The 16,495-nt window shown below is 44.0% G+C and overlaps 1 protein-coding gene across 2 annotated transcripts in view; it reads left to right on the top strand.

Moving 5' to 3' along the window:
- EXTL3 (exostosin like glycosyltransferase 3) overlaps nucleotides 1-15,052 on the top strand; it is a 36,968-nt gene extending 21,916 nt beyond the window's left edge. For both annotated transcript variants that reach the window (XM_068125206.2, XM_068125207.2), the window contains 5 exons: nucleotides 2,103-2,549; nucleotides 2,965-3,092; nucleotides 7,877-8,021; nucleotides 12,053-12,181; nucleotides 12,476-15,052. In XM_068125206.2, the coding sequence (XP_067981307.1) occupies nucleotides 2,103-2,549; nucleotides 2,965-3,092; nucleotides 7,877-8,021; nucleotides 12,053-12,181; nucleotides 12,476-12,685 (1,059 nt within the window). In that variant the 3' untranslated portion in view covers nucleotides 12,686-15,052. The remainder of the gene's footprint in view (nucleotides 1-2,102; nucleotides 2,550-2,964; nucleotides 3,093-7,876; nucleotides 8,022-12,052; nucleotides 12,182-12,475) is intronic.
- The last annotated feature ends 1,443 nt before the right edge of the window (nucleotides 15,053-16,495 follow it).

The raw sequence follows: 16,495 nt of genomic DNA, 5'->3' as shown, positions 1-16,495 counted from the left end.
CAAATTTTGTGTAAAGCTTGGCGATTCCCAAGTGGAAACGATCCGCAAGATTCAACACCGTTCATTCCATTATGAAGGAGGATTTGGGCTTCAGGAGAATCTCAGCGAAGTTCGTACCAAAGCTGCTAACGATTGAGCAGAAGCAACTCCGTTTGGAGATCGCACAGGACATGCTGGAGACTGTGAACAGCGATCCCAGCTTCCTCAACACAGTGATCACTGGCGATGAGTCCAGGGGTTTATGGGTACGACCCAGAAACCAAGTTTCAGTCATCACAATGGAAGCATCCAACATCCCCGAGGCCAAAAAACACAAAATTCGATGCAGTAGCGTTGTTCAAGTTTTTCCGTCATTTTGTCAAAAACGAAAATCCGACGGCGCTCGCTTACATGTCCTCACTCATTGGCGGTCTGCCGTCGAATGACAGCTTCTGCAGGTGGGAAAAAATTCACGCGTGCGCATTAGGATCGCCTACATACGTGCACCAATCAACGCCTCCCTAGTTTCTTTTTTTTTACGCACGAAAAATAAAGGTCGGATACTTTTTGAACACACTACGTATGTGCCATGTGGAAAACTCTGGAAAAGAAGGGACATGCCATAACTTGTATAAAATGCCAAACAATAGAAAAGAAGGGACATTCAAAAAATCTTGTGTGCATGCTGGTCTACCCTTGTCGTCTTAGGAGGAACCAAGTAATGCTCTAGAAAAGGTCATGTAAAGGGGTGCCAATTTGAATCATACAGTTCAAAAAAACCTTACTCACTGACTCACATATGTGCAGGGCACCCCTTCAATACACAAATACACAAGCAATGGGAATGATAAAGAAGAACCTCAATGAGATCTTAAAAACCATCCCTCGGAATATTACCACAAACGAACTACAGTTGGAAGCTTGCGAGGGCTTGGTGACGATCCTGAAAAGAGCCCTCGGAACAAAACTTTGAGAACAACAAAACTTCACAAACTGGTCCATGAATCACGATCCTTTACTGAAACCGAGGTGGACACTTCAAGACCTGGGAGGACTCCGTTCCACCTTCTGAAACCCACACTATGGAGATAACAACCAAAAACACACATTCTGTACCATGTTCTTTACAGAGCGCCAGCTCTGCTGAAGGACTCTCTTGGAGAGTGTTACAATCCTGGACGGCTTCTCACTTCGACACAGCATACTCGACTGAGGGCGCAGGAATTAGTAATTTGTTAGGGTGACAGCAATAACTCGCCTCATCTTGAAGGAAATTGTGTCGGATTTTTTTAACGTCCACCAACTAATCCCGTAATACGGGATCCCCAGTTTAACGTTCATCGGGATGGCGCGCACAATGATGCCTGTGAAACACGAGAATGCCGGTTTGTCGCTGGGCCGAGATTTACACACAGATGAGTGCACATACCTCTCGGCTATCCTGCCAGCTCAGGTGTGACTATCATTTCAGGCAGAACTCTGTACCCAAACACTGTATTGTTGAGTCCACCCACTGCTTCTGCAGCTGTAAAATGCATCGTGTGTGTGGGCTTATCATCAGTTGAAACGAATCATGGCTTTGCATGCAGATATTTGATTACTGGTCGGATGGTATACGAGGCGTAGCATGCTACAAGAATGAAAATATTATCTTGAACCAATGGAATTCTCACCTGATGATCACTGTTGCAGATATACTTCCTGGAGGCAGCAGATAGGTTCCCATTGTCAGCATATTTATTATTTTAAAATGATTTGTGTCTGGATTAATGTAAGATGTGCAACCTGGAAAGTGATCCTCCTGTTGATGGGCGGAGCATGCCGCATTCCCGAAACGGTTAGGCCTACTTTCCTTTAGTTTCTTTCGCTTTGGAGTTATTTACTTTATTTTGAAGTAGATACTTGAACACTGTAACATGTCCTTTGAACTCTCTGTTTTTTGATGTAACCCATTCATGAGCCTTACATGGGAAACAAGTGAAATTCCATGGGCTTGTTGCTTTTTTATTAGTATTTTTAGGCCACATTGCAGTTTTATTTTGGGTTACAATTCTATAACTTTGTAATTTCTGAATCAACAATTTTCCTTCTGTACGTTAAGAGATTTTGATTGTTGTTTGCAGGGCGATGCCAGTGATCTGGAGCTTGGTCCGCAAGAAAATGAACCGCCATTTCCTTCAGAGCGTTATCGCCGGAACTACACAGTAGCTCTGGTGGAGGCAGAATTGCTCTGGAATGCACCACCAGGCCCATTTCTCCTCTTCCCGTTTTCACCCCGAGATCCTATTTTGCCTTCCGAGGCTCAGTTCTTAGGCTCGGGAGCTGGATTTCGACCGATCGCGGGTGGTTCTGGAGGAACCGGCAAGGAATTTCAAGAAGCACTGGGCGGTAATGTCCCCAGGGAACAGTTCACTGTAGTGATGCTGACATTCGAGAGAGATGAGGTTTTGTTGGATTCTGTGCGGAGGCTTGCCGGGTTGCCCTATCTCAACCGTGTGGTTATTATTTGGAACTCACCTCGGCCACCACCTGAAGATCTTGCCTGGCCAGACATTGGAGTGCCGGTCACGGTAGGAACTGACTATTTGCATTGTCCTTTCAGGCCTCGCTTCCCCCCCTCCCCCCCCCCCCCCCCTCCGAGTATCCTCTTTGTGTCATTCTTGCACTTTTTGTCAATGTCGTCATTTTGTAAGTCACGAGTGAGAGTTTTATTAATTGAAGGTAACTACTATTTATTAAAGAAGAATTAGTACATCAGATTATTTTGACCACAAGGCCTTTCTTCTGATTACCAAATTGAATAAAATGTTGTTGTTGTTGTTGTTGTTGGTGTTGTTGTTGTTGTTGTTCTCAGGCCCCCTCCAGTCCTTTTGAAATTTCATACTGTCTTACCACCTGTCCTTGTCAGTTGTATCCGCTAGTAAAAGTTACGACATACGAACCAATCTTTGTTGAGAAATAATCCTCAGGCTGATGTGTCCGCAGGTGGTGAAAACGAAAAAGAACAGTTTGAACAACCGCTTCCTTCCTTATGATGTCATTGAGACAGAAGCCATACTCTCTATTGATGATGATGCTCACCTCCGGCATGACGAGATCATGTTCGGCTTCCGGTAGGCCCTGCTTCGGACTGCTTGCTGGTCTGGGATGCAGATGGTAATCGGGGATCTTTTGAGACAAGCTGTGGATTGTTGTACGGCCCTGAAACAGACGTATCTCCTGTTTCCATGTGCAAGTCGTGCCGCAATAGGGCTGTTACGGTAAATTAGGTGTTCACTGGTTCAGATTTTTGGAATGGCACCATTCACAGCACACTCGGTAAGTGGAACCAATAAATCGATACTGCAGCTCTTGGCATGACTTGCATGTAGTATGTAGCATTATCGTTTGACATTCTTTGACATTTGACAGGCGGCAAAAAGGGTTGGCGTCAGGAAGGGCATCCGGCCGTAAAACATTGCTTCAAAAAGGGAACCGAAAAACAACAACTACCACGGTTCCCGAAAAAGGCCAACCCCCGCTTGCGGGGAAAAATGGCCTCTAAAGGTGGTTTTATTCTGGCTGCTTTTGGGTGACTGCATAACATGGAAATGATTTACGATGCCGATAACAGTTTGGCCGATTTACGATGCCGATTTACGATGCCGATTTCCCGGTGTGTACCCTGGATAAGAATAGGTACACCGTATCCCTGCATGTCGTAAAAGACGACTAAGAGGGTTGGCGTCAGGAAGGGCATCCGGCCATAAAAACATTGCCTCAAAAAGAGAACCATGACAATTACAACTACATGTGGGCGGGGTACAGCCCGAAGTGGAGATCGGTTTCTGAGGTTTGGGACATGGAATGTAGGGACAATGACAGGGAGATCAGGAGAAGTGGTGGAAGTATTGGTCAGAAGAAGAGTGGACATATGTTGGGTGCAAGAGACGAGATGGAAGGGAAGTGGTGTGAGAGTGGTGAAGGGTAGGCAGGGACAGAAATACAAGTTTGTGTGGCAAGGGTGCCTGGAGGGCGTGAATGGTGTTGGTGTCCTGTTTTCTGAGGAGTTTGTAGACAGTGTGGTGAGTGTGACGAGAGTGAGTGATAGGTTGATGATGGTGAAAATGATGATTGGAAAGCTCTTGGTGAACGTCATCTCGGGATATGCTCCGCAGGTTGGTCGAAGCGATGAAGAAAAGGACAAGTTCTGGTGTGCGATAGAGAAGCTGATGGAAAATGTGAAAGAGGAAGTTGTTGTGGTAGGAGGAGACCTAAATGGACATGTGGGAAGGAGTATGGATGGTTTTGACGGAGTTCATGGGGGTTACGGATATGGTGTGAGAAATGGAGAAGGTGAAAGGATTTTGGAGTTTGCTGATGGAGCTGATTTGTTGATTTGTAATACTCAGTTCCAGAAAGAGGATAATAAGCTTGTTACATACACGTCAGGTGGGTCGACGACAACCGTTGACTACCTGATGGTGCGTAGGCGAGATAGGGGGCACCTCCGGGACACAAAGGTGATCCCGGGGTAGGAGGCTGTTTCACAGCACCACTTGGTTGTCTGCGACGTAAGGGTGAAAGGTGCGAGGAGAGCTCGGCGGGTGAAGTACCAACCGAGAATGAAGGTGTGGAGGTTGAAAGAGGTGACAGTAAGGGAGGCATTAAAAGAGAGGCTGAGTAGGGTCGAGGATGATGTGGTTGAGCTTGAAAGTGGTTGGATGTCGATGAAAGCTAGTCTGTTGGGAGCCGTTGGTGAGGTATGTGGATGGACAAAAGGACCACCGAGGCACTCGGAAACATGGTGGTGGGATGATGAAGTTGGAAAGAGGATTGACGAGAAGAGGAAGCAGTTCAAGGAGTGGCAGAAGGCGAAGGGTACAGGAGCAGAAACAGCAGAGCATGAAAGTTATAAGGCAGCCAGGAAGGCTGCAAAGAAAGAGGTAGCAAAGGCGCAGGAGGCATGTAGGAAAACGCTTGGATTCGGAAGAGGGTCAGAAAGCAGTATTCAGGATTGCAAAGCAGATAGCGAGAGAGAGGTGTGATATGATGGGGGTGAGTTGCTTGAAGGATGAAGTGGGATAAATTGTTGTCGACCCAGATGGAATTAAAGGAAGATGGAAAAGATATATGGAAATGCTGTTGAATACAGAGAATGAATGGGATGGCAACATAGAGAGTAACCCAGTTTTAGGACCGGCAGAGAAGATAACTGAGAAGGAAGTTGAGGAAGCGATAAAAGCAATGAAGGGTAGAAAAGCGGGAGGGCCGACGGGAGTTGTGGGAGATATGTTGAAGGCAGCAGGAAGTTGGGGTGTGAAGAGAATGACAGAGATCTGTAATCTGGTGGTGAAAGAAGGCCGCATTCCAGTGGATTGGGAACTGAGTACCCTCGTCCCTCTATACAAGGGGAAAGGTGACCCTCTGGAGTGTGGCTCGTACCGAGCGATAAAGTTATTGGAGCATGGAATGAAGGTATTGGAAAGGGTGTTGGAGAGGAGGATAAGGAAGAAAGTGAAGATCGAAGAAATGCAGTTTGGATTCATGCCAGGAAGAGGAACGACAGACGCGCTTTTCATTGTGAGGCAGTTGCAGGAGAAGTACATGGAGAAGAGGAAGAAGTTGTTTCTTGGGTTTGTTGATCTGGAGAAAGCATTCGATTGGGTACCACGCAAAGTATTGACATGGGCATTGAGGAAGTTAGGAGTGGAGGAATGGTTGATCAGAGTAGTGATGGCAATGTACAAAAGAGCGCGCACAGCTGTAAGGACGAAGGGCGGGAACAGTGGTGAGTTTGAGGTGAAGGTGGGAGTGCATCAGGGGTCGGTACTAAGTCCACTACTATTTGTAGCTGTGATGGAGGTGCTGGCTCAGAACGTAAAGGAGGGTTTACCGTGGGAGTTGTTGTATGCAGATGATCTGGTGTTGATTGCGGAAAGTATGGATGGACTGAAGGAAAAGCTTAACACGTGGAAGGAATGTATGGAGACAAAAGGTCTGAAGGTGAATATCGGAAAGACGAAGGTGATGGCAAGTGGTAAAGCATGTGGTGAGGTGGAAAGAACTGGGAAGTGGCCCTGTGCTGTGTGTAGGAAGGGTGTCGGAGTGAACTCCATTCAATGTACAATGTGCGCTGAGTGGGTTCATCAAAAATGTAGTGGTCTGAGAGGGTCATTAACCAGTGGCAGCTACATTCAAATGTAAGGTGTGCACAGAGGGAGCTGCGGATGGAGGAAATGTTGAGTTGGATCTTGGAGACGGCGTGAAGCTGGAAGGTGTGAAAACATTTTGCTACCTCGGAGACATGCTGAATGGAGAAGGTGGATCAGACTCGGCAACGGTTGCTCGAGTGAGATGTGCATGGAAGAAGTTTCGGGAACTGAGTGGCGTGCTGATGATGAGGGGAGTGTCGTTGAAGCTGAAGGGAAACGTGTATGCCGCATGTGTGAGAAGTGTTATGATTTATGGGAGCGAGACATGGGTAATGAACGTAGAGCAGCAATGAAGGTTGGAAAGGGTGGAAATGCGAATGGTTCGACGGATGTGCGGAGTATCGTTGAGAGAGAGGAAGACAAATGATGAATTGCGAAAGATGATGGGAATAGAGCCTGTGATTGATGCTGTGAAGAGGAACAGGTTGAGATGGTTTGGTCATGTGTTGAGGAAGGATGAAAGTGACTGGTTGAGAAGAGTGATGGAAATGAATGTAGAAGGAAGCAGAGGACGGGGAAGACCGAGAAAGACTTGGCTAAAGATGGTGGAAGAAGAAATGCGGGCAAGGGGGTTAACAAGGAGAGATGCAGAAAATAGGGCAAATTGGAGAAGATTGTCATGGGGACCGCAAGGCTCACCCCCGCTCTAGCAGGGAAAATGGCCTTTAAAATGCATGTTGTTGTTGTTGTATAACAGTAATTTTTATTATTATTACTGATTCGTCATCAACTTTGTAATTAAATTGTCATTGAAATTTTTAGTTTCAAATCTCCCTTCTGTTATATACTCTGATAGTCAGGAAGCTAATCTGTGTCAGCAGGCTTTTTGGGACTGCCACTGGTAACATGTAACTCAAGGCTACACGCCGCATGGTCAGGTTGTCGGCGACTAAACCGACACCCCTCACTGGCTTCGCTAGTGGGGAGGATGACCTGTGACACTCTGCCAGGACCAAAAACAACACCTGGCAAAGGGTGGATGAGCTTCCATAGGGAGCCAACAGCCATCCAGTAAGGTGATGGTATCTCCTAAAAAACATCCAACTGGTTTGGACCTGTTCAAGTCATACCGAAGACTTTAAAAATGGAACATGCTGCTTCCTTGCTTGAAAAGGATAAAGCATGGACAATCCCAATCGGTTGGCATCCATGGGGAGGAGCAAATTCCTCTTAAGGAAATGCCCCGCTGAGTACGGTGAGAAAAGCGGCGCCATCGTTATGATGTCGCTGGTACCCAGAGAATCCCTGAAAGTGGCGTCAGTGAGGGCACTTACCCCAACCTCATTGGCTGTGGTGTGTGTGTGTGTGTGTGTGTGTGTGTGTGTGTGTGTGTGTGTGTGTGTGTGTGTGTGTGTGTGTGTGTGTGTGTGTGTGTGTGTGTGTGTGTGCGTGTGTGTGTGCGTGTGCCAGTCAGCTATTACGAGCCTTAGCCCAAGTATTTTTTTTTTAAAGCCCTCATTGGTGACCATGTGCTGCCACTAGCCCAACTTAGAGTCATCAATAATGACTTTCTAGCTGCTTGTCCAAATAAGTTCATAATCTGTGAGGATTACCATCGTCTTTCTCAGGGCCACCTCACCGAATCTTGTGTCTTCCTTGCTGAATTCAGCCCACCTCCCCAATATTGGCTTTTCCTTCACATTCGCTCTTGATAAACGAATCGTATCCTGTGTGCTCATCATTGTCGGTGTTGGTGCCTCAAGGGTATGGCGGGAGTCGAGGGATCAGATTGTCGGTTTTCCTGGGCGGTTCCATGCATGGGACAGCACTCACCAGGCCTGGCTCTACAACTCAAACTATTCCTGCGAGCTGTCAATGGTGCTTACTGGTGCTGCATTCTTTCACAAGGTTCGTGTGCCTCACGTCAACCAATCGTCACATGACTCGCTTTGCAGTCCTACTTTGAGTAATGGTAATCAAGGGTCTTTGAGATGCGATTGTGTGGTGCTGAGACATATCTCCCATTCCCATGTCCAAGTGGTGTCTGTAACAGGGCAGTTACGGTAAAATGTATGTTCACTTTCGTTCTCAATAATGACGTGTGCAAGGATGACTTTCTATCAGCTTTTCTATCAGCGAGGAAACATTTTTTTGAAGATCTCTAGTTAATATATCAGTGCTGCTGTCTCTTACGGTGTGTTGCTACCTGTTGTCAGAATAAGTAGTGACCTTGGGTTAAAAAAAAAATTTTTTTATGCCTCCGCTGACAATGTTGCCGAAGGCATTATGTTTTTGAGTTGTCCGTCTGTCTGTCCATCCGTCCATGCGTCCGTGATAGGTTTTCGTTGCCGCGATAACTTAAGAACAGCTGAAGGGAAGCAAGTCAAACTTTCTTCAAGTACATGTAAAGATGTAAAGATAAATGGATTATATTATAGGTCAGAGGTCAGAGGTTCCTTTTGGTAAAAATTATGTTACTGCGCTAACTTTTGACCTAGTGATGGGATTTTGACCAAACTTCGTGTAAGGACATACTCTAATGCAAAGATGAACTGATTCGATTTCTGTATCAAGTGGTCGAAGGTCAGAGGTCATGGCAGGTAAAAATGTGATACTTGAGACCAGCTGAAGGGATTTAAATCAAACTTGGTACATGTATCCATAATGATGTAATAATGTGGGCGGAGGCATATCGTTCGACTTGTGCTGGAGGGTGAGTTAGTGGTAAAGATGCATCGGGAGAATGACTAAATACTGGGAGGATCACTGAGTGACGGGTTGCCCGGCACATCTTCACACTGACATGCTCAGACCCACGGTGGATGCTTTGATATTGCTGCCATTTTAACTGCCCCACATTCTTTTTATGTCCCTGGCTTAAGGTTTTTGTTATTCTCCAAATCCTTCCCATCCATACCCATCCTCTGCCACCCCCAGGCTTGCGGTAGTAGGTAGTCATTTAAGATCCGCCATGTTAAATGCTTGTCTTGTCACGGTTCCATTTAAGATTTGTTCCTTGCCCAAATAGTTTTAAAATAATTTAATTACTATCTCTGCCACCAAAGGTGGATGGAGGTTATGTTTTGACATCTGTTTGTCTGTTTGTTTGTCTGTGAGCAGGATATTTCAAAGAGTTATGGACGAATTCAGACGAAATTTGGTGGACAGATTAGGTGTGTGACGAGGACAAATTGGTTCAATTCTGGTGAAGATCTGGATCCGGATACTGTACTATCCTTGTGGTGGCTGTGTTTTTTGTTTTTTTTCCACAGATCAGGTGTACGCGTCTAGTGCTGTCGTAGGGTGTGATGTGGTTTACCACTCATTGCTTTTCACAGGGCAGGTGTATGGTTATCTCTGCGAGCGAAAATAAGGCCGAGTGTGCAAGCCCTTCCTTCTGGTACATAGCTTTTTCCCTTGCCAAGACTTTCAGACTACCTCCTAGTGGTGCACCATGGTAACAGTGCTCTTGAGGGTACTGGTTAAATGTCTGGAGGATCTCAGAGTAGGTTGGTACCCTAGAGGTGTAGTGTGCATGGTCCTCCGTTGTGAGGACTTATTGTGACACTCAACAATCAAACCAGGTTAGATGCTATTTAGCCTTGGTTAGCAGTCCACCTTTGAGAAGGAAACTCTGATTACAAATCCCTTCCTGCCTGCAGGGTATTTCTTTTTAGACAAAGGCTAGGTCCACACCTGATTCTGTGGTGGCGTCAGGAAGGGCATCCGGCCACAAAAAACATGCCTCGTATATGCCTTTTGGCAAAGCAGCCATTAGGTGAATCACGGCTTACACATGCAAGCATGGAAATGGCCGTAAAACGATGATGCCGAAGATGTGGATCTGGATATCTGATCTGGATACTAGAATTTTAAAGTGATTCTTCACCACTGAGAGTTGGGGCCAAAAATGATAGTGCCTTCAGAAAGTATTCACACCCCATGACCTTTTCACATTTTGTTGTATTATAGCCAGAATTGAAAATGGTTTGAATTGAATTTTTTTTTGTCACTGATCTACACGTAGTCATAATGTCAGTGGATTTTTTAAATTTTTATTTTACAAATTCTTACAAATTAATTAAAAACGAAAAGCTGAAATGTCTCGAGTCAATAAGTATTCAACCCCTTTGCTATGACACTCCAAATTTAGCTCAGGTGCATCCAATTTCCTTTGATCATTCTTGAGATGTCTCTGCAATTTGATTGGAGTCCACCTGTGGCCAACTCGATTGATTGGACATGGTTTAGAAAGAAACACACCTTTCTATATAAGGTCCCAAAGTGAACAATGCATCTCAGAGCAGAAACTATGCCATGAAATCCAAGCAACTGTCTCTAGAACTCTGACATAGAATTGTGAGTAGGCATATATCTGGGAAAGTGTACACAACATTCACAACAATTTCTGGAGTGTTGAAAGTTCCCAAGAGCACAGTGAGCTCCATCCTTAGGAAATGGAAAGAATATGGAATGACCCAGATTCTTCCTAGAGGTGGCCATCTGACCAAACTGAGCAACCAGGTAAGAAGGACCTTGGTTGGGGAGGTGACCAATAACCCAATGACCACTCTGGCAGAGCTACAGAGGTCCTTGGCTGAGATGGGAAAACCTGCCAGAAGGACAACAGTCTCTGCAGCACTTCACAAATCTAGGCTTTATGGGAGAGTGGCCAGATGGAAACCACTCCTGAGAAAAAGGCACATGACAACATGCCTGGAGTTTGCAAAAATGCACGTAAAAAAACTGAGAGCATAAGGCAAAAGATTCTGTGGTCTGATGAAACGAAAATGGAAGTCTTTGGGTTAAATGTAAAGCCCTACGTTTGGTGGAAACCGAGCACAGCTCATCACCCATCTAACACCATCCCTACCATGAAGCATTGTGGGGGCAGCATCATACTATGGGGATGTTTTTCAGAGGCAGGGACTGGGAGACTTGTCAGGATATAGGGACCAATGAATGGAGCGAAATACAGGGAAATCCTTCAGGAGAACATGCTTCAGAAAATGCAAAAGACCTTCGACCGCGGCGAAGATTTACATCGAACAGGACAATGGCCTCAATCATACAGCCAAAGCAACACTGCAATGGTTTCAGAACAAGAACGTGAAATTCCTTGAGTGGCCCAGCCAAAGCCCAGACTTGAATCCCATTGAGAATCTGTGGAAAGACTTGAAGATTGCTGTTCACTGTGCTCCCCATCCAATTTGACAGAGCTTGAGCAAATCTGCAAGGAAGAATGGGAGAAACTCCCCAAATCAAGATGTGCAAAGCTGATACAGACATACCCAAGAAGGCTCGAAGCTGTAATCGCTGCCAAATGCGCTGCTACAAAGTATTGACTCAGCGGGCTGAATAGTTATGTAAATTTAATATTTCTGTATTTCATTTTAAATGAATTTGTAAAGATTTCTAAAAATATGTTTTCCTTTGTCATTATGGGGTATTTTGTGGAGCTTGGTAACATTTTTTTTTTTCATTCCATTTTAAATTCAGACTGTAACACAACAAGATATGAAAAAGTCAAGGGGTGCGAATACTTTCTGAAGGCATGAACTAGAAAGCTGATGTGCTGTTTTTTCTTTGTTTTTTCTTTATTTATTTTGCCTTAAATTTTTTTTTGTTATTATTCGAGTGGAGGTGTATATTCCCTCCCTCCACTCCCCCCTCCCCCATACCATTGAGAAAATTCAGAACAATAGGAGCCATTTCATTTTATGTCTTTATTTTATTTTTAGTCTTATTTTATGTTATTATTTTTCTCTCTATATTATGTTATTTCAATTCAATTATGTACTTTAACATTGCATGGGGTAAGGTGCTCTATGAACTTTTTTCTTTTTAGAAGGGTTGTGTTTTATATAACTTTAAAAGTCAAATATTAAATTATTGCTTCGATTTTATCCGACCTGAAAGCATAGTGTATGTCTTTTCAGTATTATGGATACTTGTACTCTTACGTGATGCCACGAGCGATCCGGGACCTTGTGGATGAGTACACGAACTGTGAGGACATTGCCATGAACTTCCTGGTCTCGCACATCACCCGCAAGCCTCCTATCAAGGTTGTCCCTTTGACCTCTTATGCTGTTTGTTGGGCTTGTTTGCTACTGAACAAATGTAATTCACCATTACACTTCGATACAGTCATCTATTTTAAAACACTTTTTGTCGATTATAATATTGCTGACATTTTCTCAAATGTATGATCTGCTTTGTGCTTTGAATCAATAATCTTTCATTTATGTTGCCTTGTGAAGATGTTCTCCTCACATCAATCCTAATCTCCAACCCCCTTCTCTACGCTCCTACCTCCATATTTATCTTTCGACACCTTTTGCCCTGATTTCTGCCCACAGGTGACTTCCCGCTGGACTTTTCGCTGCCCTGGCTGCCCACAGGCTCTGTCACATGACGAATCACACTTCCGAGAGCGCCACAAATGCATCAACTTTTTCGTACGTGTGTACGGCTACATGCCATTGGTGTACACGCAGTTTCGTGCCGACTCTGTACTCTTCAAAACACGCCTTCCACATGACAAGACCAAGTGCTTCAAGTTTATCTGAGGCTGCTCCGTACCTATGACCTTCTCTTTGTTTCTTCTTTTGTCGAAGTTGGAATCATTGAAAGCATTTAATTGCACTTTGAATGCTTTTAATGATTGGGGGTGCTGAACCTTGCTGTGCACTGACCTCCATCTTGAGACGTTGAGCCACATCATGGATCTTGCCATCTTGTTTCCACCTGCACCCTCAAAGGTGGTACACTTCGAATGTGTAACCACTTGCAATTTCGGCTTTTCTCCTTCCTCCGTTTCGGTTATGGAACTGACTGACACACCCATCCAGCCACCCGTAGGAAGTGACGTGAAATCATGAGTAAGACTACTCGTAGCTCGAGAGCTGTGCAAAAGCACTCGTTCGATCAACGTGGTGATGGTCCTTCCATCGAGATCCTAAGATTGGGATCTTGGAACGATTGGAGTCCTTCATGTGCTGGATTGTGCGAGATGCTACAATGCCTTTCTTGCTGGCTTGAAGCGACGCCATGGAGTGTGTGAAGGCCACAGAACAGCGAGCCAGCATCTTGCCCTGTCTTTGCATTCATTTTCTGACTTTGCTTAATAAAACGATGCTCTGTTTATATATTTTATATATTTATCTATGATAGTTGAAAAAGAAGAGTACAAGTGACAAAATTCTCCATGTATTGTACAAATATGCTGCTTAAAACGACAAGCTCAGCTGAAGACTTAAACTTTATCCGTGACTTGTGCTCTGCCACACTGTCTTTTTCTTGATATGTAATTATTTTTTGTTGTTTCTTCTTCTTCTTCTTTGCGGGTAGCTTAATTTTGCTGTGGGGTGTGGTGGCTGTGCCGCCGATGCAGTGTCCCCTGTAGGTCAGAGCAGGAATTTGTCATTTGTTCAGGATGCCTGGGATAGCTAGCTCGCCTACTCTTCGCGAAAGACATTTTTAAGGTCCACAAACGAATGCAGGCAGATGGGACGGCCAGTTTATCGTCCATCCGAGGGACAGCACACACATTGATGATTCGTCCTTTTTGTTGCTAATTGGTGATAAGCCCTCTGTAAGAATGAATGGAAGTGTTTGTTTTTTTTGTTTTTTTTAAGGGTTTAGCCTTCCTTAATGCAATACATTTGGATTAATGTTTAATTTTTGTTTCAATTTGCATCAGCCCTCTCAAGAGCCTGCGGTTCTTTTCTGTTTTGCCGGTGGATGCATTGAGGTTTGAGTTATCGGGGTTGGGAGGAATTCGGTGAAAACGTCTGGTATTATGGGTTGTTTTTTTTAGTATTCGTTTGATTTTTGTCTCATCTGTACAAGTTGTCAGGATCATCCTCAACACCGTACTCTACACTTGGGTATTGTTTGATGGTAGAAGAACTTGGCACAGTTTTTCTTCTATTGAAAGCAGCGTCGTCTTCCCATTTTTTTCAATTTTTTCCAATTCTCACTCGTACCAGGTTTTTTTCTGCAAAGGTGTCATTTGCTGCATCAAATGCTTGTGTTTAATAGTGATTGCAACAACCAAGTATATTTGCACTGCATTCTTCAACGTCAAGCTCTTATTGTCTGCATCCCCTTCTTTGCTTGATTGATGCTTTTGGTATCAGATTCTGGAAGACCGAGTCCTTTCTTCGTGGAGCTCTGATGCTTAGGTTTTAAAGACGGTAGTTGTCACTTTATTAGTACTTGTGACGTGTTGAACAGAACAATCTGTGGAGCCTTCAAGAAGCTTCCGAAGTTTTTACCACAACCTCGCTTTATTTATTTATTTTTGGCTGCTTTGTAAAGAAACCATGATGACCCTCGTGGTTGCTGGATATTTGAGATGTCTTGCACTGTTCATACGGGGGCTTGGCTATCCCTGATGTCGAATCGAGTTTGCGTAGAATGTTTGTCTGTTTGTTATTGAGGACCGCATGGGTGCAAAGACTTGCAGACTTTTAGGTAGCTTGTTGTAGTCCTTATCCATGTATATAATGTATTTTATGGTGAAGATTATGAAATAACAAATTTCTGTATTAATAATGGCTCTCACTTGATCTTGTATAATCTTGGTTTCATGATCATTCGATAAGATATAACACAACACCTTTGAAGGGCATGTGATATTTTATATTTTCAATATTGATGCTTCATTTGGAAAACAACAATGGCAAAAGTTTTGTTATGCAAACTTCCATCATTCCAACTTTGCTAGTTGGAATTCCTCTAGAATTCCTAGAGCTAATTCCTCAGCAAAGGTTTAAAAAGCCCCTTTTTGTTGCGCTCTTCAAGTGCTGTGATTAATGACATCATATGGGGCTGATGAGGTAATGTGGTGTAAGTTGTGTGATTGACAATGGCATATGTTGTAGAAATCATGGAATTGCTCAATGAGAAGTAAAAATCATTCATAATCTTTACATTATATCAGTGCCATTTTTGAGGATTTAGAATATTTAAAGTGGATTGGGTCGTGTCAGCGAGGCCATGGTTATTTTCTTTTCTTTTTAAACGTTAAAGGCTCTTGTCACTGACTGTATCATCCTCATCGAGGCCAGGCCTTACACCAAACAAAAAAAAAAACAACTGAAGAGATAGAGAAGTGAAGAAAACAAAACATAATCTAAGAGTTTTTGAGGAACTGGAAACCTACTTTTTGAAAAGAGAGGGTTATAAGTGTTAGAAAATACATGAGCACGTAATGGCAGGTAAATAATTCCATAGCTTGGCAGTGAAGGGAAAGAAACAAACATCATAACATGTTATTTGTCGAAGAAAAGATCATTTAGAAAAAGAGGGAAGCGTGGTGGAGACAGGACAGAACCTTGAGGGATCTGGCAAGGAAGGAGAGAGAGGTTGAACCATCAACTATTACGGAAATAGAACGACCACAGAGAAAGCAGGATATGAGGGAGCAGAGTATTTGCGGTGAGATTGGGTATCAGACCCCGATAGCAGACTATATCAGGAGCTAGAACGCCCAGAGAGAAAGCGAGATATAAGAGAAGGGTGTAGGAGGGCAGCTTGGGTATCAGATCCCGATACCAAACTCTATCAGGAGCTAGAACGCCCGGAGAGAAAGCGAGATATAAGAGAGAAGAGTGTAGGATGGAAGCTTGGGTATCAGATCCCGATACCAAACTCTATCAGGAGCTAGAACGCCCGGAGAGAAAGCAAGAGAGAAGAGTGTAGGAGGGAAGCTTGGGTATCAGATCCCGATACCAAACTATCAGGAGCTAGAACGCCCGGAGAGAAAGCGAGATATAAGAGAGAAGAGTGTAGGATGGAAGCTTGGTGATCAGACCCTGATACCAAATTCTGTCAAAAGCTTTTGAGATATCAAGGCCTACAAAGGATCCCCCAAAGTCTCTTGGAGAAGAAGACCCGACATTCATAATATAAGAAAGAATATCACTAGTAGATTGCCTCGTGAAAGCCATATTGATGGTCAAAGAGAATAATGAGGGTCAAGATGCTTGAAGAAATGAGAATTGGGAAGATGGTCAAAGACTTTTGGCAATAGTAGAAGTCCAAGCAATAGGATGGTCCCTGAAGTGGTTTGAAGGATCACCCTTCTTTAAAATAGGCTGTACTTATGGCATGTTTCCAGGAAAGAGGAAAAGTTTCGGTTTTTAAACAATCAAAAGAAACAAGCATTCTGAGTATTGCGCTGCAATACATGTCCCCCACCGGCAGTCTGTCATCCGGAAAACTGTTGGGGAAATTACCAAAGTTCAAAGTGCCATAACTTTGTCAAAGATGATCGAAACGTCGTGAAGTTCGAACTTGATCTGTAACTTATAAGGAAATCATGTACCAAGTTTGAAATCATTAGCATTAAGAGTTTAGAAAAAAAAGTCCGG

This window comes from Myxine glutinosa, chromosome 8 (assembly GCF_964187855.1).
Source record: "Myxine glutinosa chromosome 8, kmMyxGlut1.1, whole genome shotgun sequence".
In the NCBI taxonomy this organism is placed as follows: Eukaryota; Metazoa; Chordata; class Myxini; order Myxiniformes; family Myxinidae; genus Myxine; species Myxine glutinosa.
The sequence above is the reverse complement of the archived record's forward strand: the minus strand, read 5'-3'. Positions and strand labels throughout refer to the sequence as shown.